The sequence below is a fragment of the Bolinopsis microptera genome, chromosome 5 (genome assembly GCF_026151205.1).
Source record: "Bolinopsis microptera isolate Bmic1 chromosome 5, MBARI_Bmic_1.0, whole genome shotgun sequence".
Classification (NCBI taxonomy): Eukaryota; Metazoa; Ctenophora; class Tentaculata; order Lobata; family Bolinopsidae; genus Bolinopsis; species Bolinopsis microptera.
In genome coordinates, this window is record NC_087076.1 from 7316494 (window position 1) to 7343202 (window position 26709).

The 26709-nt window shown below is 39.5% G+C and overlaps 2 protein-coding genes and 2 long non-coding RNA genes across 4 annotated transcripts in view; all 4 read right to left on the minus strand.

Moving 5' to 3' along the window:
• LOC134816056 (uncharacterized) overlaps window positions 1-5728 on the minus strand; it is a 41583-nt gene extending 35855 nt beyond the window's left edge. Inside the window, exons 1-2 of the long non-coding RNA XR_010160350.1 lie at window positions 5596-5728; window positions 5375-5441 (exon numbers count right to left, since the gene is read on the minus strand). This is a non-coding gene — a long non-coding RNA (uncharacterized LOC134816056). The remainder of the gene's footprint in view (window positions 1-5374; window positions 5442-5595) is intronic.
• Window positions 5729-6253: 525 nt separating this feature from the next.
• Window positions 6254-10131, minus strand: LOC134814652 (uncharacterized). The gene is made up of 3 exons (XM_063822812.1): window positions 10013-10131; window positions 9533-9778; window positions 6254-9364 (listed from the first exon to the last, which is right to left on the minus strand). Exons 1-3 carry the CDS (start codon window positions 10123-10125, stop codon window positions 6814-6816), a joined length of 2910 nt encoding a protein of 969 aa, XP_063678882.1. The 5' UTR covers window positions 10126-10131; the 3' UTR covers window positions 6254-6813.
• Window positions 10132-10316: 185 nt separating this feature from the next.
• On the minus strand, window positions 10317-11733 carry LOC134815742 (uncharacterized). Its single transcript, XR_010160289.1, has 3 exons — window positions 11633-11733; window positions 11345-11481; window positions 10317-11043 (listed from the first exon to the last, which is right to left on the minus strand). It is a non-coding gene; the product is annotated as an uncharacterized LOC134815742 (long non-coding RNA).
• A 3902-nt stretch (window positions 11734-15635) lies between these two features.
• Window positions 15636-26604, minus strand: LOC134815001 (leucine carboxyl methyltransferase 1-like). The gene is made up of 7 exons (XM_063823428.1): window positions 26447-26604; window positions 26190-26346; window positions 18265-18412; window positions 17815-18001; window positions 16395-16518; window positions 16121-16270; window positions 15636-16037 (listed from the first exon to the last, which is right to left on the minus strand). The coding sequence occupies exons 1-7, from the start codon at window positions 26599-26601 to the stop codon at window positions 16014-16016; spliced, it is 945 nt and encodes a 314-aa protein (XP_063679498.1). The 5' UTR covers window positions 26602-26604; the 3' UTR covers window positions 15636-16013.
• Window positions 26605-26709: the final 105 nt, after the last annotated feature.

Sequence of the window (26709 nt, forward strand, 5' to 3'; positions counted from 1 at the left end):
CTATTCTAAAAAGGAATGTTCATGACGCGAACAACCAGTCCTTTGTGTCCATGCCTAAGATCCACACATAAATTCCACACTAAATCAAAAGTGTGAAACGCACACGAAAAATAACACACTGTCGGATCCACGTTTCGCATGTTGAGTCCGTGAGTCATGTTGTAGGTCCTTCCTTTTCTTTTCTGTCACTCGGGGGGAACCTCCGCTTGTTCACTTTACTCAAGAATCTGGCAGTTTCTCTGATCAATAGGATATCCTTGAAGAGGTCGGCAAAGGTCTCCGCTCCAGAGGTGATCATGGTTCTCGCCTGCTGACCTATGTTTCGCCTCAGGTCGTCGTAAAGCGAACAATCCGTGAGAACGTGTTTCTCATCTTCAATGATCGGCTCAAACATTGGTAGTTCGGCCAGTATACCGACAGCTTCAAGGTCTGATGAAGAACAGTGCTTACAAATGCGACTGAGCGGATTTTCACGGTTGATGGCGTATCTACCGGTCTCGATGTTGAACTTATGAGCACTCATTCTGAACTGCGCCAGCCGCTTCACCTCTTCTCCACTGAGCTGCAGGTTCAGGTACGCTTCAGCTGTAAATTCACTTTTGATAGTGTTGTAGAAACTGAGCTTCCGGTTGTTTTGCCGCTCATCGTTCCAACAGTTAATAAAAGTACTACGTAGTGCTGTTTTGAATTGGTTGGGGTAGGTCAACCTGCGAGATGATACTGACTGAAGGCTTTGTCGGAGATCTTCTATACCTTTGTACCATGGCAGATTGAGTGTGCGTTGTTCTATGAACGCCTGTCTGGCTAAACTTGTGCAACCAGCTCTGTCCATTTGCTCAAGTCGGTTGAAATACCCAAATACTTGCTTTGATGCCTTTATCACTAGGGGGCAGCGGCCTGTATCACCCCATACACTCGCATTTGAGGTTTTTCTGCCCACTCCTAAGGTCCACTTGAGGAATGAGAGATGAAGCTTTTCGAGAGGATCTCTTGCAGTCTCCTTCAGGAGAGATTTGGTGTTGATATTATCTTGATAGTTTCTGACAAAGAGAGTCTCTGGGAGCCACACCTGACATCCGTATGTCACAATCGGTACCACAAGCGCGTCGAATAGCTTGAATACGATTGTTCGCCTGAAGTGTCTTAAGTCAATACTGCTTTTTAGCGCGAAGTAGCTTCTGAGACCTTTTTGCTTCAGTTTGTTCTGTGCTACTGCTGAAGAACCGTTGAGGGTAAAGGTTATCCCGAGGTAGCAATATTCTCGAACTGATGTGATGTTGGTTTCGCCGAGTTGGAATGTCAGACTCTCTTTAAGGAGCCTCCCGGAACGGTTGAACACCATCACTGCCGTTTTTCCGATGTTAACGGTTAGTCCCCATTCGATACAGTAACTGTGTAAAACGTTTAGAAGTTTCTGTAGTCCAGTATGGTCAAGGGCAAGAAGTATAAGATCATCAGCCCAGAGGAGATGAGTGATATTAACATTATTCAGTTCAGGGACGTTTCAATGATTGACAATAAGGAGTCATGTTTCATAATTGTTTATTTAATGAAAAATACAAGAATACTGAATATACTGAATCAATTTAAAGTAGCAGTTTGTCCTTCCTCATCTGGATTGTCGTCTCCCTCTTCTCTGACAAGGCTTCCTTGCAGACTTGAGCAAAGGAAGACTTCGTCATCTCTGGTCTGCTCGCCAAAAGGTTTGAAAAGTAGTCTCGGTCAACTATCTGGAGCTCTGCAATGTACTTGTAGCGATAGAATGCAGTCTTCGACAATCCAGTCTTCTTAATAGCGTCTGCCAAATGATGATCGTTGTTGACCAGGTGGAGGGCTTTCACGTAGGAGTCCTTCACAGAATCGCAGTCAGACGATAGTGTTGTTTTTCTCCTTCTCCTTGCATTCCGCAGCGGCGAGCCAGGGTCTTGAGCAGAGGGAGCAGCTCTATCAGCGAGTTTTTGAGTGGAAGGAAGAGGTGCGGTAGTTATAGAGGGAGGGTTAGGAGTTCTGCTATCTTCAGAGGGCTGGGTAGTAGAGGGTCCGGCATCTTCAGAGGGCTGGGTAGTAGAGGGTCCGGCATCTTCAGAGGGCTGGGCAGTAGAGGGTCCGGCATCTTCAGAGGGCTGGATAGCAGAGGGTCCGGCATCTTCAGAGGGATGGGTAGAAGGGAGTCCGGCCGGCTGAGGAGGAAGAGGTCGAATGGCAGGAGTAGAAGGGTTTTCCAGCTGCAGTGTAGGCATTATGTCCGTCCAGTCGGTAACTACTTCATCAGGATCCGCAGGGATTATGGCATCAAATGATATTTCACTGTCCGTGTCCATGTCTTCTGAATCAGTGGTAGGGGCAGGAGAGTTTGTTCCAGGGTTGTGGTCGCTGCAAAGCTTGGTTCTCTCCACGAGCATACCCTCTACAATGAATACCGGCTGTCTGGAACAACGTCTGCATCTCTTTGTCTTCTTTCGGAGGGTCCGGGGATCAGTAGGCAGGGGTCTGGTATCCTGAACTGATGGAGGAAGGGCTGCAGGTAGGGAAGTAGTGTTGACATGATTGATGACAGGACAAGCAAGGGAGGAGTGTCGTATCTTGCAGAACTGGCAGAAGTCGGGTCTTCCTCGTGATACTGTCAAGGATTTGCCGGCTTGCACAGCTTTCTCTCTGTCACTACCAGGTCTTGATATAGGATTGTCGACGTACCTCACAGAGTTCGTGCGTTTCCTTTTCTCAGCAGTCATGGTGATTACTACCTATACTGATAAACGGGTGGGATATTCTTTACCAGTAAAACCCCGCTTTAAGTATGCTTTCCCGTATGATGCCAGCGGCTAAACTAGTGCTACCACCATTTCCCACCTAAGCTTCCCACCTAAACTTCTAAGTTAAGAGTGATGTGATCCAAAGTACCACCTAAGCTTCCCACCTAAACTTCCCACCTAAACTTCCCACCTAAACTTCCCACCTAAACTTCCCACCTAAACTTCCCACCTAAAGTTCCCACCTAAACTTCCCACCTAAAGTTCCCACCTAAACTTCCCACCTAAACTTCCCACCTAAGCTTCCCACCTAAACTTCCCACCTAAACTTCCCACCTAAACTTCCCACCTAAACTTCCCACCTAAACTTCCCACTTAAGGTGGGTCGGAATTGTTCCATTCTGCCAAATATTGTTCCTAGACGAAATTATTGCCGGTCAAAGGTCAGCGCTCATGTGTAATTGTATTGCGCGAGCGATTTTCAATCGCGCCCTGAAAATCGAGTCTAAAAATCTATCTCCTCCTACAGTTTTTGAGCAATCACCTTGAAACTTTCAGGATATGTTCTAAGGACCATTTAGAAACTTTTGCTCGTTTTAAAATTTAAACATTTTTTATTCCATTTTGAAAATCTTGGACCTGGAAAAATCGTCAAAAAAAAAGAGGTCCAAGATTTTCAAAATCTAATTTAAATTTTTTAAAGGCCTATCTCGAAATTCTAAAACGAGCAAAAGTTTCTAAATGGTCCTTAGAACATATCCTGAAAGTTTCAAGGTGATTGCTCAAAAAAATGTAGGAGGAGATAGATCCAAAGTCCCACCTAAGCTTCCCACCTAAGCTTCCCACCTAAACTTCCCACCTAAACTTCCCACCTAAACTTCCCACCTAAACTTCCCACAAGGTGGGTCGGGATTGTTCCATTCTGCCTAAAAATCTATCTCCTCCTACATTTTTTTGAGCAATCACCTTGAAACTTTCAGGATATGTTCTAAGGACCATTTAGAAACTTTTGCTCGTTTTAGAATTTCGAGATAGGCCTTTAAAAAATTTTAATTAGATTTTGAAAATCTTGGACCTCTTTTTTTTTTACGGTTTTTCCAGGTCCAAGATTTTCAAAATGGAATAAAAAATGTTTAAATTCTAAAAGGAGAAAAAGTTTCTAAATGGTCCTTAGAACATATCCTGAAAGTTTCAAGGTGATTGCTCAAAAACTGTAGGAGGAGATAGATTTTTAGACTCGATTTTCAGGGCGCGATTGAAAATCGCTCGCGCAATACAATTACACATGAGCGCTGACCTTTGACCGGCAATAATTTCGTCTAGGAACAATATTTTTCCATGGGACCAAAAGTAGCAGATAGATATCACTCCCCTCTATTAGAAACAACTATAAAATCAATTTCGAGAGAAATTTCATAAATATGCCCCCTTAATTATATCCTGAGTGCATGTGTAAGATATCCAAATAAAAGCAGATTTTGAAATTGGACAAGTGCATAATATTATGGAATATGTAATTTGTATTTTATAATGCATTATAGTGTTTAGTAGGGAGCATAATGGCTCTCGACAGACAAAGTGAAATAAGGCAAATAATAACTGGTGCGGTGATTTAAACAAAATAAAAATAATCGACGTTTCGACACTCATGACTCATTGGCCTCTTGCTAACTTCTAATCAATTATTATGAGAACTGTACAACGGGAAATGTAAACAGGAAAATTAAATATAAACGGGAAATGAAATGTGGGGACTACACTCAGTTTGTTTTTTAAAGACGCCCTTGATAAAGACGGAGCCTTCAAATGAATAAAAATTAAAAACGGCAAGACTTCAAGATTTAAAAATTAAAGACAGGTCTAAAAAAACAGGTCTAAAAATAGATCAGATCATGTAATAAAGCATATTTCACACACTGACCTTACTTCTACCAGCAAATTTAAAGGCGGGTTGCGATCAATTAAAGACGGTGAAGCCTTCGCCAAAATTAACCGTATTTATAAAACAAACTGAGTGTATATTAAAGAATAAATGCATTTGTCAATTGTTGAGATAACGAAAGCAAATTATTTAGAATTAGCAGCACAAGAGATTAGGGCAACAAACAAATTTGAAAGCCACTGTGATATTGATAGTGTGCTACCTACACTCCAATAACAGAACAGAGCTGTCACGTGGGGGTCTTTCCGGTAATTCTATTGGTCGACAAACGTATTCAAGCAGTGGCTTATCGCAACTACGGCGACAGATAAATATAAGATAATGCAAGATAGCGAGCTTATCGTACGGTAAACGGAACTGCTAATATCAGGTGTTTATTTACGGACACCCTGAGCTGAGGGGTCCGTTTTGTGTAATATATGGAGAACGGCCGCTATCAGGTATTATTGAATGTTATCCTTATCATGGATTTATCAGAGATTGTGGTACTACGATACTGCGATAGAATATAAAATGATAAATAGTCAACTAGGCCAATAACAAATAAGCAAATGCATTCGACTTCTGTATGTCGTAGAATATTCTAGATAATTCATTGTAGTATGATGGTATGGAACCACCATTTTATTTTTACAGCCAAATCAAATCAATTTACTCAGCCAAATCAAATCAATTTACTCACCAACAATGAGAATGAAAGAAGGTATGGCGTAATGTCGTTGAGAATCATTTCAATCAAGATTTCTCCACTGAAATGATTACCATGTGGAATGTGATTTCCAGTTGAAATCTAATTCTATAAAAAAAAATAGGCTGGACTCGAGTATTTTGCATCCTAAATAAGGTTATAATTAGTATAATGGTAAATGTTGAGGAATATCTCAACAGAGTAAAATAACTCACCACGATAGGTTGCGAGGAATGTTTTCTGTCAAACGAGAAGAGGAGCTGAGTTGAGGTTATCCATCACTAATTCAAGGTGACTTTAACCTTTTGTGTTGCCATGTCAAGTGAAATGTTGATATTAGATATGACATGGCCTGGTTAAAGATATTTTCATAATGAATTATTTTCATGAGAAATTTATAAGTCAATGTCGGTTATAAATGCTCCATATTGAGAAATTTTAATATCAGATGCAAATTTTTTGTAATAGCAAGGGTAAGATCGCTGTATCATTACCCCCTTCCTCCCCCGGCTCAATCAGGATTATTTGTAGATAACAGTAACTGAGCACAGTGAGATTTACAATAAAACACTTTTGTTGTTGTTGTAATGAAGTGTAATTTGGAATTTTTAAAAGGTAAGATCTTGTCGTTACACATTATAAAGTTCTAAGTCCCACACCATTTATAATTTAAATAAAAAGGTAAAATCGAATTTTACAAATAATTGATTTAAAATTAAAAATAGAGAAATTGGTAAAAATGTGTAAAATGATCTGAAATTGGTAAAAACACAGAATTCAATCATCTGATGGAATTAGGGCTCGAATATTTGGACAATAATCAATTAGAATTAATTAAACTGCAAATTCCTTCTCAAACACACAATATATTAAGGCTATCATAATTTAAACTTGGTTTACAGTAATTAGTATGAATGTTCGACCAGGATCACAATTTTGACCGAGATCTGAATTGGATGGGTTTTATAACAACGAATCATCCAGCCTGAGTTTCTCATCGAACCATTTTTGTTCCAATTCTTTTAAAAATATTTGGTTATAGCAAATTGGAAATTATCTGAATATCTCACAAGCTAGACGTGATAAAATGATCACCAATTGATTATGTAATAAATATAGCAACAATTATTATGGAGCTTCAATAAATAAGATAAATATGTTTCATGAACAATTTATTTAAACAATATTAATTTAAATTAGCAAAACCCGCACAATTTTTACAAATATACCGAGCATAAAAATATAAAAATGGTAAACCAAGAACGTTTCGCGTTCATGATTTTGATTCGCTCCAAATTGGAAGATTAAATACAAATTTAAAAAGATTTATTGTTTCAAGGTTATGATTTGAAACGGGTTATGATTAAAAACGATAACGATCGTATGAATACAAATATATAAGAACAATTCCTTCCTTGATAGTGTTGTCTCGATTATTTAACGTTATTTTCAGTTGTGTTGATTCGTTTCCGGCTCGTCGACTCCTTAGTTCTCTTTTTAACACGCTTGACAGCCAAGGAGGTCGGAGTGCTTCCAAATATCATATCAAATATGTCATCCGATGATTGAGAAGTTATCAAACTCGGCGTTTTTATTCGCTTCTTTGCTTTGTCTTTTGAAAGAGTCGCTGCAGTATTTTTGGTGCCTCTAGATGACTTTGGTGTCGACGAACGGGAGATACAAACAGTTTCCACACATTCTATATTCGGAGACCGGCGAGTTTTCTTAGACTCTACAATAGGAGACTGACGAGTCTCCTTAGACTCAACAATAGGATACTGGCGAGTCTTCTTAGACTCTATCGTCAGAGACTGAAGAGTCTCCTCAGGTATGCTGGTATGGTGATGCGTATCGGATTCAGTTAAAATCTGTGCGTCTGATGAAAATAATTGCTCCTTAGAGACAATCACTTCTTTCTTAGTTTCTGGGGATAATGGTCGTTTCTTAATTTCTAGAACCGGCATGGTTTTGGGTGAAATCTTATCAACAGTCAGTTTCCAAGCGAGATCTCGAAGATGGCCTTCAGTAACTTCGGTGTAATCATTTAAAAGGTTGATACTGTCACTGTACAGTGCCCTCGACACAGGCAAAGATTTGCCAATTTTCTTTGGTTTTTTGTTGTACGTTATAGCATGGCATTTCTTGGTAATTTCAGATAGTTGTCGAAAATATTCATTTTTGCTCTCCTGAAAGTAACGAGTTTGTCGGACAGCCTCGGATTCGACAATATGGTCATTCTTGACTGTGATATCTGAACTACAGACCACTTTAGGAAGCAGTAATTCAATCCGGCTTTCAGCAAGGTCGTCCTCTGTTACTTTCTTCCTCTGTTTGAAAGTAGAAGAGTAGTAGTTAGTGCTCAGAGTGGAGCTGGAGGTGTTGAACGTTTCCCTGATATTTATAACCGTCGAGTTGAACATTTGGTTCAGAGCGTACTGCCCCCGGAGGTAGTCCCCTATTGGGCCAGCTTTCTCAGCCCCATCCTCCGACTCACTTTCAGTATCACTTACATAGAGGGTTTCAACTGAGTCAGGAGTTTCATTCAGCACTTCAACACAATCAGTAAAATCATCGATCTTGACTACTTCCCCAGGAAGTTGCGTTTCTCGAAACATTTCCTCATAAAGCGTGCTGACATTAGATTTGTGGTTATCCAACTCGACACCTCCTCCGTTCAAGATCACCTGTTCTTTTTCTGTTGTTGGACTTCCAATTCTAGAGGGGTAAGAAACCTTACCGTTAATGTAGACTGGGCTATTAGCGATTATTTCAATATCACAGCGGGGAAAAACAAACATAGGTGAGACTGTTGGGACAATAACTTGGTGGCTTACTTTTACAGAGGATTCGTCATCAATATCAGGGGACATTTCATCGCCCAAAGAAGACAGACCAACACAATCACTGAGCTTCACATACGACTGAACAGTGCCGTTGTGTTGACACTTAATGGGCGACGGTAACCAATCCAACTCTAAAGGTATGGGCGGTTCAATGTAGGGTGTCATATCTGAGGACCTATTCCCGATGTAAGGCGTTACAAATAAATCCGGGGACCCGCTCCCATTAAAATAACAGTACGGTAACTCAGAAGATGGGTGGCTTTCCCTCGAGCTGTGATCATGATATATAGCATGTTCCTGTAGATCCTCGCAGTTGACGTTGTGGATGGGTGTTGAACAAGATCTGCCTGGATACTGGCAGGGAGAGAAGATACTAGTTTCTGGACTGTTGCCAGCTTCTTCGTCTGTACTTTGTCCTGTTACCACTCGGTACGATACAGCTTCTGTGTTTTCAAACTCTGACGTAATGGAAAACTCGGTCTGCTCTTCTTTGTTTTTCCTAAGCTTTACTTTAATCTTATCAGTATCTAGTTTTGAGGTGCTGGTGTTTTCAGTTTGCTCTGGGTTGGGCGGAGAGTTTACACTAGGCTTCTCTACTTTGGTCATTATAGGACATGCACTCTTGTAACACAGCGAAGCAAAAAATATCTCAATTTCCTTCATACAAGAATGGTCAGAGAATTTGATGTATTCGTAAGATAAACAGTTCTGTCCTCGCCTCATGCCTGATATCTTAACAAAAACCACCTCTGAATGACAATGTTCCGCAGTGATACCAGCTATTGCCTTTTTGTAGTTAAACTTTGACTTGCAAACACAAAAGACCCTCCCGCCCTGCCGGTTAGTAGTGAAATGTTTTGAGAGTCCCATACACTTCACTAGCTGGTACTTATCTTCTGTAACCACCACTTCAACTCCCAGAGCTTCCGCCACATGGTTCAGAATGTCTTCTTTACCAATGTTGTCAAGAACGAAATACAGGACCTTGCTCTGACTCAACTGCGATCTACAAAAGTTGGTGGCGTTTTCTTTACATTCTGAGCGTGTCATGAACTTGGCTGCTTTCCTCGAGTACGTATTGTCGAAGTACACTGTGTCAATAACGAGATCCGACAGCGAGGAAGTCAGGCCGGGGTACCACCTGAAAGTTCAGTAATTAAATAATAAATATTTGAGAAAATAACGTTAAAAAACACTAGTTAGTTACTACTTAATTCTTTTTAATTCCAGGGACGACTACATAGGAACGTAGGGAATGGTAGGGGAAAATCTGTTAAGTATAATAGTCGAAGTTCAAGAAAATACAAACCTGAAGTTGCCGGTGTAAAGAATTCTCCCAAAGGTCCCCTCGAATAGAAACATGGCGGAGCCCATGCAGTGGTTGGAATCTAGCATGGTGACTGTGAAGGAGTCCTCTATTCGGGTTGGTATGTTATACTTCAGAACTATCGTCATGTTGTCTGGGATCTGACACGTGTGACTGAGTAGTTTCCCGGAAATGTCGGAGCAGTAGATTGGACGAGACCAGCCTTCTGACAGTCCAGGTGTTTGCTCACTGAAATTTTTACATGTTAATAAGCTATCCACCTAGCAGCTCGACGCAAAAATAGCAAATGGTTGCAAAAACTTTTTTTCGGCGAAAATAATCACAAAAAAATAAGTTCATTGTTAATGTTGAAGAAGGTGAGCGGCTAAGGGCGTTACTAAGGGCGTTACTAAGGGCGTTACTAAGAACGCAACGATCGTCTGTGCTCACGTTTATCCGGTCACTTTTCAGTGTATAAGGTACCTGGTCACATGTGAACAGAAGTAGAAGTCCACGAGTTCAGTAGAGTCAGTTTCCCACCAATCCACAGCTATCTTTGTCTTCTCCAGCACATGACCCAAATTGGTAATAACCATCCTCCCACCACTATTGTAATAATATCTTGTAAAAACAAAACCATTATTTCAAATTTAAGTCAGTAATAAGTTCACAGGTTGTGCTGGTTATAATTAAGGACAGTAAGCATATGTTATTATATTGTTAAAGTATAGTCTAATTTTGGAGTTTAAGAGCATTTTCACTTTTTAGCAAAGAAACGAACTTCGTTGTAATGAAACCATTCAATTAATCAACAGTATTTTATTGAATGCAAACAAAATTTATATCAATGTTAAAAGGAATTTACAAAATTAATAAGTTACTGGTCCAATTAAATTATTTCAATAAAAGGGCAAAAAACACGGAATAACACCAGAAACATTGGATACTTGAATACAGTCAGATGTCAATGCATTGTAAACAGCAGTTTATCTAGCGATTAAAATATTGTATCTTAAGTAAAAAACAATAAATTAACATCACTGTTATCTCTCCTCTTCCACAAACGAGAGCAATCATTTCACATACAATTATAAAACTTGCTAATTAAGTGATATTAAGAGGACTGAAAAGACATTTAACAGGTAAGGGACCACTATGAGTGAAGTTTAATTCTATGCGACCCTCCATTATCCTCAAATATTTCAAATTCAAGTCCTTGAACAGAGAAACAAGTTGTCCCAGATTTAACTGTTGGGGAGATAAGAACTCGACCGGGTATCAGATCGCTCACACAGTTCTGATTTAACCCAGCGAGAGAAGCATTTGATGTTGCAAACACTACCCTACACTCCACACCGTATCTCTGATGTAAATAGTTGAGAGAGTTCTTCAGTATCATTATCGTCTGATAAATGTCCGGCAGATCACTGAAGTAGTGCTGAAGACTGTCTATTAGAACGAGGTCGGGACGTTGTGTCGGTAACTGTTCCACGATGAATTCTCTAAGTTCTTTCCTGGTGTGGAAATAATAGGTTTTGTAAATATGAGTTTTAAAGAAATTTTAACTATTCACGTATTCAATCCATCCGAATTTAAATCCCTAAACAGCCAAAGGCGTCCAATAAATTTACTTGATATTAATGAGAAAACATGAGATTAACCATAACAATTAAAAGTAAATTAAAATCGTTCGCACTTTGATACAACTTCCATTATTCCAAAAATTCAACATAAAAATTAATCTTTTAGTGGTCATATTGCGGCAATATAGTGGCCGTGAATGGATTAACCTCTACTTAGAAACAGACATACTACCTGCTGGCGATGTAGTGAAAAGAAAGGTTTTTCAGCAGGACCGGATCCTCTGGGAGATCGAGGTGAGTTGCTGGCATCCGTTCCAACTTTTTCGGGCAAACAAAACAAACTTTCTTACTTCTCTTCGAGACTAATTCCTGAAAATATCTTATTTTCTATTCGGTATTCCCGACAGCCACGTGGCTTTCAAGTAACCTGTCCCCAACAGGTGAACTTATCCCATATTTAATGTAAACCAGTGTTTTCTTAAATGGAGGTTTGACTTTAACGGATATAATTACTACTCACTTGCACAGCATGGTTGAAGAGAAGAGAAGTTTTCCCACAAGAAGAAGGGCCTTGTAGCAGAGTCAATGTGTCCTCTAACTGTATGTTCATCTCTCCATCCTATAAAATAGACGGCCTTAAAAAGTTCTCAGAATATTCGACCTCAGTAAATCAAACTGAACGTTTTGAGTAATCGAGATTTGCTGCACCAGAACTAAAGGGTCGTAGAGACACGAAACTTCAACTAAAATTAACCTTTTCCTACCATTTATTTTAGATTAACACATCAACAAAGTCCTAAACACTAAAAAGTTTCATGGATTTGACCTGTTAAAGTTTATAGTGCACCAGAATTGATTTATTTTAAGGGTTTTTTAACTACTTGGTTTGATAATAAATTAAATTCGATTTTTTAAACATTAAAATTATTATCAATATCACACAACAAACTGATTTTTCTTCTCAGCCAGTTCACAATGTCTTTTTGTTCTTCTTTATTTCTTATAGTCAAGGATCTGAAGATATTCGTCTATATAACTTCCGCCCCGGGGTTTGAGACTTGGAATAGCTCAAGGGACTCATCACAAACAAATTTGGCTTGGGTAGAAACTTTGGCTATGGTGCAGTTTTACGCAATTGACCACGCCCTTTTTTAGCGCTTTCGCGACTTTAAAATCAAAATAACTCCGCTTCTAATTGGAATTAGAAGCTCAACTTGGCTTCGAAGTTGTTCAGAATCATCACATTTAGGGGGGTAGAGCACAATTTTAAAGTCACCAGACATCAGGTTGTTGAGTTATGTTACCACACCCTTTTTTGATCTCGTGAGTCGTTATTTTCACACTAAATACGAGATATCTCGGCTTCTGATTAAGCTAGGTGCTCATCCTGGTCACTAAAATGTTCGGAATCATCATATTAACTAGGGTAGAGCACAATTTCAAAGTCCTCAGACGTCATGTTGTCGAGTTATAAGGCAAAAACATTTTTTACGCAGTGGCGAGTAGCAATTGCAGCGCTTAAAATCAAAATTACTCAGCTTCTAATTAAACTTAGGAGCAAAATTCGGGCAGCAAAATGTTCACAATTATCTTATTGAGTGGGGTAGAGCATGGTTTCAAAGTCCTCAGACATCAGGTTGTTGAGGTATTAGGCCACACCCTATTCTTACGTTGTCGCGAGTAGTGATCGACAGACTTAATACAAGATATCTGGGCTTCTGATTGGAGTAAGGAGCTAAACTTGGGCATTAAAGTGTTCAGAATTATCACATTAAGTGGGGTAGAGCATAATTTCAAAGTCCTCAAACATCAGGTTGTTGAGTTTTTAGGCCAGACCCTATTTTTACGCTCTCGCAAGTAGCGATTACAGCGCTTTTAAAATGAAAATAACTCTGATTCTGATTAGAGTTAGGAGCTAAACTCGGGCAGCAAAATGTTCAAAATCAATAGGGTAGACTAGTATTTTTCTATCATAATGTAACCCATCTGACTTCCTCTTGTATTTCTGTTTGCCACTGTTTTTAGGACAATCATTTTTATGTTGTTCTTCATTCTGCACAATGTGATTTTCAGATTTAACCTCAAGAACACTTGAAAACTGCTGTTTGAGTTCGCTAGTCAATTCGGAGTCTTTTAGGACTTTAACATTCTGTGATATGATGGCTTCCACTGATTTTAAGTAATCTTCGAGAGGCGTGTTTAAGAAATGTTTTTCGGTGACAAAACCGTGCCTTTCTATTATAGATTTATCAACTAAATTACCTACACTGTTTTAATGCCTAGATTTAAGATACGGTAAAAACCAAATGAGCCATGGTTCTTTGGGTGAATCAGGGTTTTCGAATTGGAAAAAGAGACGTAGAGCAGTGACAAAGCACCCTGCTATGATAAGTTCAACATTTACCATGGTTTGGTTTTCAGCCCTATAAAACATTTTGAAAAGTCCGACGCACAATAAATGGACATCATTAGCTGAGATTTCAAATTTAGTTCGAAGTCTATTGAACAGGGCTGCTAGAACACTAAAATAAAGCTTGGGTTTGGGTACATCACCCGTACATCATCTAAAATATCTGAAACAACCAGGACCCTTTCTTTCAAACTTTTTAACGTAGGTAGACTGCGAACTCGAAGTGAACTCCCCAGAAGCTTTTTTGGTTTGAAATACTCAGGCAACAATCGAGTTGTGTTGAAATAGCACAAAGTCCCATCACCTATCCAACTCAGGATATCACAACACAGCACCGGATAGTGTATAGAAAGTAGGGATAAATACAGGATAGCCAAGTTATCAAAAATACTGATCTTATAGATATCAGTCAAAACAACTCACAACTGGCTCCACTTTCGGCCCGTTTATAGTTCCGATCTTAGCAAGGAACCGGAACCAGAGGTTTCCTACAACGTTTGTTAGCTGCTCCGGGACTCCTTGACTGATGAGACCGTTGGTTTGGATCATGAGGATTGCTTGTACGGCTTCTGTTACCGTCCATATTCTGTCCGGGATCCCAGTGGTTTTGGTGCTGTTCAAACCTTTGGCTACTCGCCTGTAACCATTTTGTATTCATTTATGACAAAAGTTTTTGATATGTGTGTGATGTTATTTAACTAGACATTTGATGAGCGGGACTGATAACGGGATAAACAATTCTTCTCTCATGTTCACTTCATTTGCTCATTTGATAGAAAATCATCAAAAAGCAAATCACAAATTACACGATTAACACTAACAGCTGTATCCATCATGATCCCTAGTAACTCCTCTATCCCAACTCACCTGACACTAGCGTTATGGTGGGTGAATATTGTATCGTCCAGTCCCACCACCTCCTCTCTGATGTCCTGAGACTGGGTACCAGTCTCTGAACATTTTGCTGCCCAAATTTTGCTCCTAATCTTAATCAGAAGCCGAGTTATATTGATTTTAAGTGCTGTAATCGCTACTCGCGAGAGCGTAAAAATAGGGTTTGGCTTAATAAATCAATAACCTGATGTCTGAGGACTTTGAAATTATGCTCTACCCCACTTGATATGATAATTGTGAACATCTTAATGCCCAAGTTTAGCTTCGAACTCCAATCAGAAGCAGAGTTATACTAATTTTAAGTGTAAAGTCGTTACTCGCGAGAGCTTAAAAATAGGGTTTGGCCTAATAAATAAACAACCCGATTGTCTGTAGACTTTGAAATTATGCTCTACCCCACTTAATGAGATAATTTTGAACATTTTGCTGCCCGAGTTTAGCTCCTAACTCTAATCAGAATCAGAGTTATTTTCATTTTAAGCGCTGTAATCGCTACTCGCAAGAGTGTAAAAATAGGGTTTGGCCTAAAAACTCAACAACCTGATGTTTGAGGTCTTTGAAATTATGCTCTACCCCACTTAATGTGATAATTCTGAACACTTTAATGCCCAAGTTTAGCTCCTTACTCCAATCAGAAGCCCAGATATCTTGTATTAAGTGCGTCGATCACTACTCGCGACAACGTAAGAATAGGGTGTGGCCTAATACCTCAACAACCTGATGTCTGAGGACTTTGAAACCATGCTCTACCCTACTCAATATGATAATTGTGAACATTTTGCTGCCCGAATTTTGCTCCTAATTTTAATTAGAAGCTGAGTAATTTTGATTTTAAGCGCTGCAATCGCTACTCGCGACTGCGTAAAAATAGGTTTTTGCCTAATAACTCGACAACATGACGTCTGAGGACTTTGAAATTGTGCTCTACCCTAGTTAATATGATGATTCCGAACATTTTAGTGACCAGGATGAGCACCTAGCTTAATCAGAAGCCGAGATATCTCGTATTTAGTGTGAAAATAACGACTCACGAGATCAAAAAAGGGTGTGGTAACATAACTCAACAACCTGATGTCTGGTGACTTTAAAATTGTACTCTACCCCCCTAAATGTGATGATTCTGAACAGCTTCCAATTTTGATTTTAAAGTCGCGAAAGCGCCAAAAAAGGGCGTGGTCAATTGCGTAAAACTGCACCATAGCCAAAATTTCTACCCAAGCCAAATTTGTTTGTAATGGTTCCCTTGAGCTATTCCAAGTCTCAAACCCCGGGTCGGAAGTTATATAGACGGGAATGTCTCCAGATCCATGACTATTACTGCGATGTTCTGACATGGAAAACACTACAGGGGCGAATATCTCTTGTTCGATTGACGTAACACGATGATTGTACTGCCTTTCTCTTTTTCTCGTGATTGTTGAATACTTTAGCCAGCGGGATTCGCTTAAAACCAAAACAGATCATTTTTGTGGCTACAGCCATTCCTAGTAACCACATTATAAAAACATTCGATAATACCTCGAACCCCCTCAGCCTTTCGTTTTGCCACTCTTCTGTGCAGTTAGAATATTCGTCCAAAAAGAAACTCGAAGCCTTCTCACAATGCAAGATCAAGGCAAATCTGAAAATATGGCGGGGAAATTAGAAAATGAAGTTAGAAAAAGATATAAGTATTTTAGTTGATGTCTGATCTTCACGACTTACATTTCCGGAGTGCCCTTGCGTAGCCCAAGAAAGACAGTAATGTTCCAATAACTGGGTAAGAATCTCGTGTTCATCAAAGAACTCAAGTCGGGCTATTCTCTGAAAATCTCCAGCCGGCAACTGTCTTAGAGCTTGGTTCATGTCAATTGCCTGAGGTAGATCAACGATAATCTTGTGTTCTCAGGAGCAATTCCATTCAAGTCTCACTCTCAGTAGAATTTCTCAGCCGAATATTCATATTATTAGCGTCACATTATTAAGTTGAATAATTTACCTTCGCGTTAGAGTATCCCAGGTCGGTGAAGCGTTTCTCCTGATCAGTCAGAGTGGGACACGCCAGAATACCAGGTAATTCACAGTCACGTGACCTCATGTTCTCTATCATTATACTTCCGAACCTGCAGGAGGTATGTGTAAAGGAGTGATCTCATATTCTCTATCAGAAATCGGGTGTGAGGGTTAAATGAGGAGCTGTGCTTGATCAACACAGCGAAGCCTCGGGCGAAGAAAGTGTGGCATAGTGCCTTAACCGTTGCTGGCCTTAGGAACGATCCTTCGGCTTCTTGTAAAGCTCTTCCTTGAAAGTGCTGGTTTACATTGTAATGCAGGTAATGCCGAAGTAAAATAACAAAGGTGGTCGACTCATTCGATGGCCTTGTTGCGTCGCAACGAATCCTCATAAGCTAAGCTAAGCTAAGCTATCATTATACTTCCGAACCTTCAGGACTCAGGAGGTATGTGTAAAGGCGTTTGAAGAAGACAGAAAAAAGAGATTATATAATAGAAGCTACTGTTCAAACTTTAAACTTTCGGTAATTCTAACTGTTTATAATATGATGACTAGAACCTGAGACGAGCCCTGGTTTACAATGATGGGGAGAGTTTAGCTTCCTGGATCCTGATTCATGTTCGCTACATGTACACTTATTTACCTCTTGCAAGCTTTGTAAGAATAAACAAAAGAAAATAAAACTTGCGATAAGTTCCAGAACAGTACCTGTCTTTCATGATGCAGGGCTCGTAGTTAAGGAACAGTACCTGTCTGTCATGTTGCAGGGCTCGTAGTTAAGGAACAGTACCTGTCTGTCATGTTGCAGGGCTCGTAGTTAAGGAACAGTACCTGTCTGTCATGTTGCAGGGCTCGTAGTTAAGGAACAGTACCTGTCTGTCATGTTGCAGGGCTCGTAGTTAAGGAACAGTACCTGTCTGTCGTGTTGCACGGCTCGTAGTTAAGGAACAGTACCTGTCTGTCATGTTGCAGGGCTCGTAGTTAAGGAACAGTACCTGTCTGTTATGTTGCAGGGCTCGTAGTTAAGGAACAGTACCTGTCTGTCATGTTGCACGGCTCGTAGTTAAGGAACAGTACCTGTCTGTCATGTTGCAGGGCTCGTAGTTAAGGAACAGTACCTGTTTGTCATGTTGCAGGGCTCGTAGTTAAGGAACAGTACCTGTCTGTCATGTTGCAGGGCTCGTAGTTAAGGAACAGTACCTGTCTGTCATGTTGCAGGGCTCGTAGTTAAGGAACAGTACCTGTCTGTCATGTTGCAGGGCTCGTAGTTAAGGAACAGTACCTGTCTGTCATGTTGCAGGGCTCGTAGTTAAGGAACAGTACCTGTCTGTCATGTTGCAGGGCTCGTAGTTAAGGAACAGTACCTGTCTGACATGTTGCAGGGCTCGTAGTTAAGGAACAGTACCTGTCTGACATGTTGCAGGGCTCGTAGTTAAGGAACAGAGAATTAGGGAAGGTGGTAGAAGCCCAGCTGATAAGATGAGCAGAGGATTGAGCAGGCATGTAGCACAGTACACATTCCGTCAGGACTAGAGTTGGGAGGGTTGGGTCCAGAGAACACGCCTCAACTACCTTACTCACTGCTGTCTTGTCTGGGGGAAGTGATTGCTAGATGAGTATTACTACTGGCAGGGAAACGGAGTACGATTAAGAGTAGTTGCTATATTTAATATTCTGATGAATGCCCGAATAGCAGATACAGTCAATACATTATGTATACATTATGTATACATTATGTATACATTATGTATACATTATGTATCATATATTAAACGTCATCAAAATAATATTCAGAACCTGAGAACCTAGTTTATTTGAGTACAAACTACAAACCAAAAGGATTTAAAATTATCACCCCTAAGGTCTATAGAGAGAAGATGGTAACATTGAGAGTGGACACTGCCCTTGGTAACCTTGGTGCCGTCACACCCGCCCTCGTCACGTGATATTACTGAGTTTAGCTCACTTTTACTCGAGATTACTCTTATCTTCTTCATCACTATCTGATCAAGATATTTTGAGGTCAGCTCAGTTTTAGCTAAGTTTTACTGGGTCACGTAGCACTATCAGTAGTGAGCAAATCTTGTCAAGTTCAAACATTATATTACAATCAGCATTCAACATGTCACTTTATGTAATACTAGCAAATTTTGTAATTAGGATATTTGCATTTCTGATATTAAATTGTGAACAGTATAAGGTAATCAGTGTACAATGTACATGGTTTCTGAAAAATTAAAGTTGGATTGGAAACTGACTTTGAGTAGTTCTTTGTGCTCATTTTGGACCCTAATGATTGGATCACGATTCAGGATATAATCACGTGATTACTTCCTCAGCTACTGAATACTGGTATTCATCTTCCCACGTTATAGGCCCAATTTCTTCGGAAACAATAAATCAAAAGTATAGCATTTTCTGAAACTATTTTGTCGTATCGTGACCGTATCGTGGCTGAATCGAGGTCGTATTGAGGTATAGAGGCCATATCTTGTCTAAATTTCCCTTTTTAATGTCCTATAACTACTCTAACTGCACCATCTTTGGGATACAAAACAAAGCAGAAAGATACGTCTACGGAGGATGGTTGGTCTTCGTCATCACTTGCTCCCTTCTCGGAGACACCACCATACTAGTGGCCTCCATCAGATACAAAGCCTTTAAACTCCAGAAGATAGTGGTGGCTTTCATCCAACATATCGCAGTGTGTGACTTGCTCATAACCATAAGCACCACCATCCCCAAGCTGGTCTCCGTGATTAAAGATAGAAACATCAACAATAGGCTCATACCTATTGTAAGCTTCTTCATCCTGTTTTATGAATACACTGTGAGTTTACATCTTGTCAGCGCGATGACCCTTGGGAAGCTTCTCTCCCTAAAGTACCCTTTTAAAGCAGGCACTTGGACCACTGCCAGATTCCACAAGTTCTGTGCTGGTATTTGGATGGCCGCCATTTCTGCTCCGGTTCTACAAATCCTCATAGACAAAGAAGACATAATGTTCGATTGCAGAGTGCATACGTACGCACACACTTACACCTCCAGCATTTGGAAGATATTGCTCCCCATTATTTCCCTGGTCGTACTGTTCACCCCAAATGTGATAATAGTCGTCTCAACAGTTCTGCTGCTGAAAGAGGCAAGAAGAGTGGTCACGGACACCAGAGAAAGTCTACGCTGGCAAGGCATCATGACGGTGGTTCTCACCGCAACCGTCAACACAATCGCCTTCTTGCCAATGACAGTCTACTTTGTAGCTGAGCCATTTATAGCTAAAGATCCTTTCGTTCCTGGACCATTCTACAAAGAGTTTTATCGGTTCTCCGGCGCAGTCGGCTACCTGAATGTTCTTGCTAACTTCTTCGTTTATAGCCTAACGGTGACCAGCTTCAGAAACTTCCTTGAGACAAAGTTTAGGCAGGCATCTTCTTTCCAATCCAACAAAGTCACCAAAGGTAATTCTTTCAAATAATCTAGTTCTTTTGTCTGACAGTCAGGTAATTATTTATTAAAATAAGACTTAGGGGTAAAACTGATAAAAAAGTTATCTATCTAAACAATCAGACACAACTAATCAGTAAAATACAACCAGGCAGGAAAGTATCCAGGGGTACAACAAAAGGAGGGGGAAGACAGATCAAAAGAACCAACTTCACTGCCATACCACGCCAAGAAATGGGTTTGGTAGTTTAAAATAAAATCACTTTTTCGGATAGCAAGTCAGCAGTTTTATAGAAGTCTAAAAATAAATTTGATCAATTGAATCGGTAAAAATAAAGAAACTGAAATCGTCTTAGAGCGAATTAAGGAAGGAGGGAAGACAGAAGTGAATACGCTAACAGGACCAACAAAGGAAATTGGCAAGTGCATATATATTTATTATAGAATCGTCTTGCTAAATAACTAAACGTTTTTATTGTTTTATTGAATTCAAAGATCAAACGGAATTCCTATCACATTTATTTTTTAGATATTGTGAACGGTGGACCATTGGAAGTAGAAAAAACAGAAAGAGTAACGATAGAAGGAGGGACAGAAAAAGGAAAGATGGAAGAGAATGACCAGATCGAAAATCAGCCCATAGAAATCGAGGAAACGGGCATTTGATCGCAGAGACCTACTGCAAGGATTGGACTATGAATGAAAAATATGGATGATTTTCTATATGTCCTTATTTTAATATGTCCTCATTTCTGCTATTTTTGGATGACCCTTTTCCTCAAAATACATTCTTAAACATGACTCTTAGCAGACTACATTGATATTTGATAGTGGAAATATCTGATTGAAGGAATTTTAGTTTTTTTAGTTTTTATAGTCTTCCTCTGCTGATGATTGGACAATAAACAAAAAACATTGACTGAAGTTTAAACTTTCGATTACTGAATTTATAACGTCTTCATTACATGCTTAATTTACAATGTTTATTTTCTGAAAATTGTTTTGAATAAATTTTAATTTGAGCTAAACTTAAATGATCTCCTTATATTATTATTGTAATCTATCCAAATGAACAGCAAGAAATCGCGCTAGAGCGAATTTTAAAATTTATTATCTTTGTATGGGACAGAATGAATCGTATAAGGAGTCATTTGTTGTTTTTATAGTTTTATGGATGACTAGAAGTAGAAAGCCCATGGTCACAGGGAGGAGGCTAATAGTATTCTTTCATAGTAAGTTTATCGCATCAATAAGCATCCGTCACAAACGAAGACACAGTCGATAATATGTAAAAAACACTCTACACAACGTAATAACCACAAACTGATAAAAATGTCGCTCACAAATCTTTGCACGTGCACGTGCGCGTTCAACACCGTTTACCATGGTTACTTTGCAACTTATTATTTTTCATCTAATTTGCACATGGGCAAAGTACATACATACAGACAAACATAATCTTTCGATTACCTGATGTTGAGAACAGCTTTATCCTTTAAGATCCTCAAGTAAGCATATTTCCTCATCATGCGACTTTGTAGCCCTTCAATTTTGGAGATTAAATTCCACAAAAAATGTATCTAGTAGATGCTCTGATGAAACTCTACACTGCCATGACTACAATTTACTCCAACATCACCACATTACTTCAATGAACAATGTATTAATATTGTAATATTATATTATCTATACTATGCCGTTACTATGCACCATTTTGCTTTTACCTAATTTGCACGTGGACGAACATAACAACAGACAAAGAGAATCTTTCGAATTATAATTAAGACTAGAAAGCCCGTGGTCACAGGGAGGAAGCTAATAGTATTCTTTGGTAGTCAGTTTTTTATAGCATCAACATTCAACAAATATCCGTCACAACCGAAGATACAACCGATTAAAATGTAGCTCGCACTGAACACAACGTAATTACCACAAAACCGATCAAAATGTCGCTCGCAAATCTTTGCACGTGCGCTTTTGAATACGTTACCATGGTTACTATGCAAATTCCTATTTCTCATCTAATTTGCACGTGGGCGGCCGGCGGTCGTACGTACATACAGTTATTTTATAGACTACGTTCTTATCTTAATCACCATAATGGTCCTAACACGATGACCCTTAATGGTCCTAAAACAATGCAGCTTAATGGTCAGTGTTTGAAAAACACTCATATGAATAGACGCACACGCTCCTTAAAGTAAATGGTTGTATTCAGTTTGGATTTGCTGCTCCTGCCGTAGCCAAACAGCTGATGCTAGTAGTAGTAAATCTTTGATTTAATTACGTTTATATAATAATAGTAAAACCACAATTTACTGTACGCAATGACAGAAGTCTTGTGCTTTAACTAAGATTCAATAATCACAACTTCCATTAACTGTTCAATCCCATTTACCGATAACTAACCTTACCGCTATAACATTACCGCTATAACGTTCAGTGAAATATCGAATGTATGCAGATTATCAAGTAGATCTCTGACGATCTTCCCAAAAGATGAAAAGCACCCTCAGAACTTGTCTGAACTTCAGAACTTGTCTGAACTTGCTCATACTTAGCATCTTAGTACCCCACCTTGTCTGTGGAGATGACATAAAAACGGTGATTAGCCTTTTAAGTGGAGCGTCGAATAATGCTTTGACAACTGTTAAATGTCCTGATGGATACACCATGATTGGTTGCAAGTTAGCAGATGGTAGCTCCTACAGCATCTCAAATGGGCTTTACATTATGCATAACGGCTGTGCTGCATTTGCAAGAGGTGCTACAGGAGTTCAGGTGAGACAGCAATAAGTTTTCTCTTAAGATTTGCAAACCCTAGTGCAAATCTAGTGAACTGTTGGGCCTAACAATGTGCACCTCATCAACGTTAAAAAGTTTAGAATTAGAATAGCTTCTACTGATATGTACTGAGACAGCTTTTATTTGTTATTATTCCCAAAGTATTATAAACAACAACTTTCAGAGTCAGGCAACTTGTCGGAAGAACAGTGAAAAGTTTAAAGTTTAGACTAAGTAGCGTACAATCGAACCCGTTGTGTGAATATAATAACTCCAGCTGTTGACGGTGGATGGAGTGAGTTTGGTGTTTGGTCAGAATGCTCTAAAGATTGCGGTGGAGGAACAAAGAAGAGGGACAGGACCTGTACTAACCCTGCACCTGAAGATGGAGGAGATAAATGCCAAGGAGAGAAATCAGAAAACCAGGATTGCAACACAGAAGATTGTCCAATTGACGGTGGATGGAGTGAGTTTGGTGGTTGGTCTGACTGCTCTGAAGAGTGTGAAGGTGGTACCCAACAAAGATCTAGACAATGTTCCAACCCAGCACCAGCTAACGGAGGAAAGGAATGTACTGGAGAGGACGAGGAGGAAAAGGAATGTAACACTCAAGCCTGCCCTTGTGAGTGAGAAGCTGGTTATATCAACTGTTAAACTTAGAGTTACCGATTCTCTTTCTTTTTACGCTGCCAACTACTTCATCTCACCACACAGTCACTTAACTATTTGTACAATGTGCCCACATTGCCACTTGTTTGCCCTGGCCCAACAAATTCAGACATTTCACAATTTCAGTGGTACAATGTGATGAACTAAACCTTGGGAACACCCACCTCTCGACCATTGTCCGTGTTACGGACACTGTTGTCATAGTAACCTGCTTCAAACCTAAACACTACGTTCTAATTGGTGAACAAGAGGTCACGTGTCAGTCTAATGGACAGTGGACAACAACACCAACATGTGTAAAATGTGGTATGTACATAACTTTTACATTCCGTAACTGTCTTCTGTACATAACTAAATATTCCTCAAATCCTTTTATATAATCAAGAGGCTTACATATGAACATATTGACATGGGTGTAGAGTTGAGCCTGTACGGAACCTAGTAGTTTCAGTTCCTTGTTTAACTTGCCGTACAGCAAGGACATTCACTACTTTAGCCCGGCAACATTTCTCTATTGATGATATTATCATTTGAATAACATTTGAAAAAATTTTTCGCCAGCCATAAACTTATTATATGATGTTTTAGGGAACATCATTAATAAGTTTATGGTCACTTTAAATTGAATTACGAGTGTAATGATACGTTGATTCCCAGATCAGTTTAAGCAAAGTACAATGACTACTGTCAGTAATTATTCACTCCTACAAATACAACCTCAATTCTAACTATATTTTATTAATTTATAGTACAGCACACAGCTCACTTATCTACCTACCTACAGACTGCTCATTATTCCTCTCTCTAACCTTCAGGGTGTGCTGACCAGTACCTCTCAGTATTTCTTAGTAGGAGCTCCTGTAAACTACTAGTTCCTGCTCTCACATACAGCTCTAGTGGCTCCACCCATCCAGAGACCGGCAGAAATACCATTGTATTTATAGACTTCGTTCTTATCTTAATCACCATAATGGTCCTAACACAATGATGCTTAAGGGGGCCGGGGGGGGGGGGGGGTCTTCATCAAAATTCTCTCGAAATTTACTTGTTTCTAATAGAGGGGATATATCTTTATATCTATCAGCTGTTTTTGGTCCCATGAAAAAATATTGTTCCTAGCCGAAATTATTGCTGGTCAAAGGTCAGCGCTTATGAGTAATTGTATTGCGCAAGCGATTTTCGATCGTTCCCCCTGAAAATTGAGTCTAAAAATCTATCTTCTCCTACATTTTTTGAGCAATCACCCTGAAACTTTCAGGATATTATGTTCTAAGGACCATTAAGAAGAGATTGTCGGGCCAAAATTTCAGTCTTTCAGACCAAATCACAAAATCTTTCAGACCAAATCACCAGTCATAATGCTTACGCCTTACAAGTCGATGGTTCGTAGTCTACTAGAATACTGTTGCCAGCTATGGCACCCCTCCAAGTGACATCCAGGAGCTTGAAAGCGTACAAAGCTTTCAACGCAAGGATTACTGGAATGCGTGATCACCATTATTGGGGCCGTCTTCAATGGCTATCTCTAATGTCTCTGCAGCGTCGCAGGGAGCGGTTTAATGTTTATTCCCTTTATTCTACTTCATATGTGGAAGATTCTCCATCACCATACCAGCAACTACATTAACGTGCAGTTTTTCTTTATGCCACGTTTTGGAAACCATGCAGTCATTCCATCTGTTGTTGTTTTGAGTGTCCGATCCTAAACCAAATCCTGGATTACACAAGACGTGGTAGCCTGTGAGGGTGTAACTATAGTGTATACCGCTCCGCTATGTAATGATACAATAGTTGTAAAGGTAAATGCAATCGATTAAATCCACCAGGACGCCAGATAGATCTACTAAAATAAGCGTTGAATATTCAGCGTGGTTGTAAGAACCAAATTGTTCAAAATTATCTGGTGTTCTAGGCTAATCCAAGGCCAGGAAATATGGGAAACAAAAGGTTTGAAGGCAAGGAAGATTCCTGACTGCCCTCTTTAAGTGTTCTATCCTTCTAAGAGCCACGGGGGATTAGCATAATAATGTCATAGCCTCGCCTACCCAAGCAGCGAGATTACTCGCGTTGCATTATTGAAAACGTCAACTTGGAGCTGTTGCTTTGACAAAAACTGGCTTTTCTAGATGGTGAAATTTACAAGCTTTTGGTCTATTTGCAAGCTTTTGATCTATTAACTCGACAGCCTGATGCAAAAAAAAGGTGCCAAAATGGGCCTAAAAATGTAAGAAAGCGTCTATGATTTGTCTAAAAGCGCTGAAAAAATGTCAAAACTAAAATGTCATCAGCCCCATCTTACTATATATAAAGCGAGACGATATATATATATATAATGGCTGGATATATCCGTGCCATTTTACTGACACCAGGGCATCAACTTCAACGCGACTTTCCGCAAAAACCGTAAAAGATATACAACTGAAACTTTTTTGACTGGGTCAAATGCTTTAATGGCCTTCAAATCAGCACGAAAAAATTAAAAATTGGCCAAGGAATTAGAATTTTAGTGCCCAAAATTTGGACTCCCAAGTGGTGTCAAAAACGCGAATTAAATAGGTAATAATTATTTTATTCTCTCGAGTCTTGACACCACTTTAGGGTAGACGGGTTCCTGCTAGTAAAAATAGTGCTTATACAGAATAATTCTTTGAATTGTAATAATGATGTATGGGATTTAATTAATTAATAATGGGTTTTTAATTAATTAACAAGCAGTAATTTCGTTATCAAAATGCGAACACAAAGTTAGTTACTAACAAAATAGACGGACTTTCATGCAAATGGATGGCAGTCAATTGATAATATAAACTATTATCAGTTCGTAATCTACATTTGTAGTGGTATGACGTGTTGTGACCATGATTGGTTACGACCTTGACATACCTGAGGGAAGTCGAGCTCGACGAAAGCCTGAGGTTGCAATCCCTCCTGGGTCAAGTTCCAGAACAGCGTATCAAAGCCGGCCCCAATGTTTATAATCTGACAGTTACTATCATGTTGCTTGATAAAACTCCGCATCGCTTGACGAACACTTTGTACCCTGTCAATAAGGATATAATATGTCACATGGTAACGTTTTTCAAATCTTTTAATTTTCTAATTTACCGAACAGCAATAAATAAACCGGTCTGGTAATGTACCTGACATAATATCCCCGACTAATCTCAGGCGCTTTAGCAGTGGTGCTGTGTACAAAATACTTCAGGTAATCGTCCCTGAAGTAGCGTTTTTCCACACACCATCGCTTACAGTGCGAGGCATCATTGTTAGTCGCTCTGACTCCTTCGTCACTCATCCTACTGACAAAAAGAGTGGAATGTTATACAAATACTTTCAACTTTAGGGACCAGAGAAAATTGTTCTCTGAAGTCTGATCAGAAGATGTAATTTAATTCCGAAATTT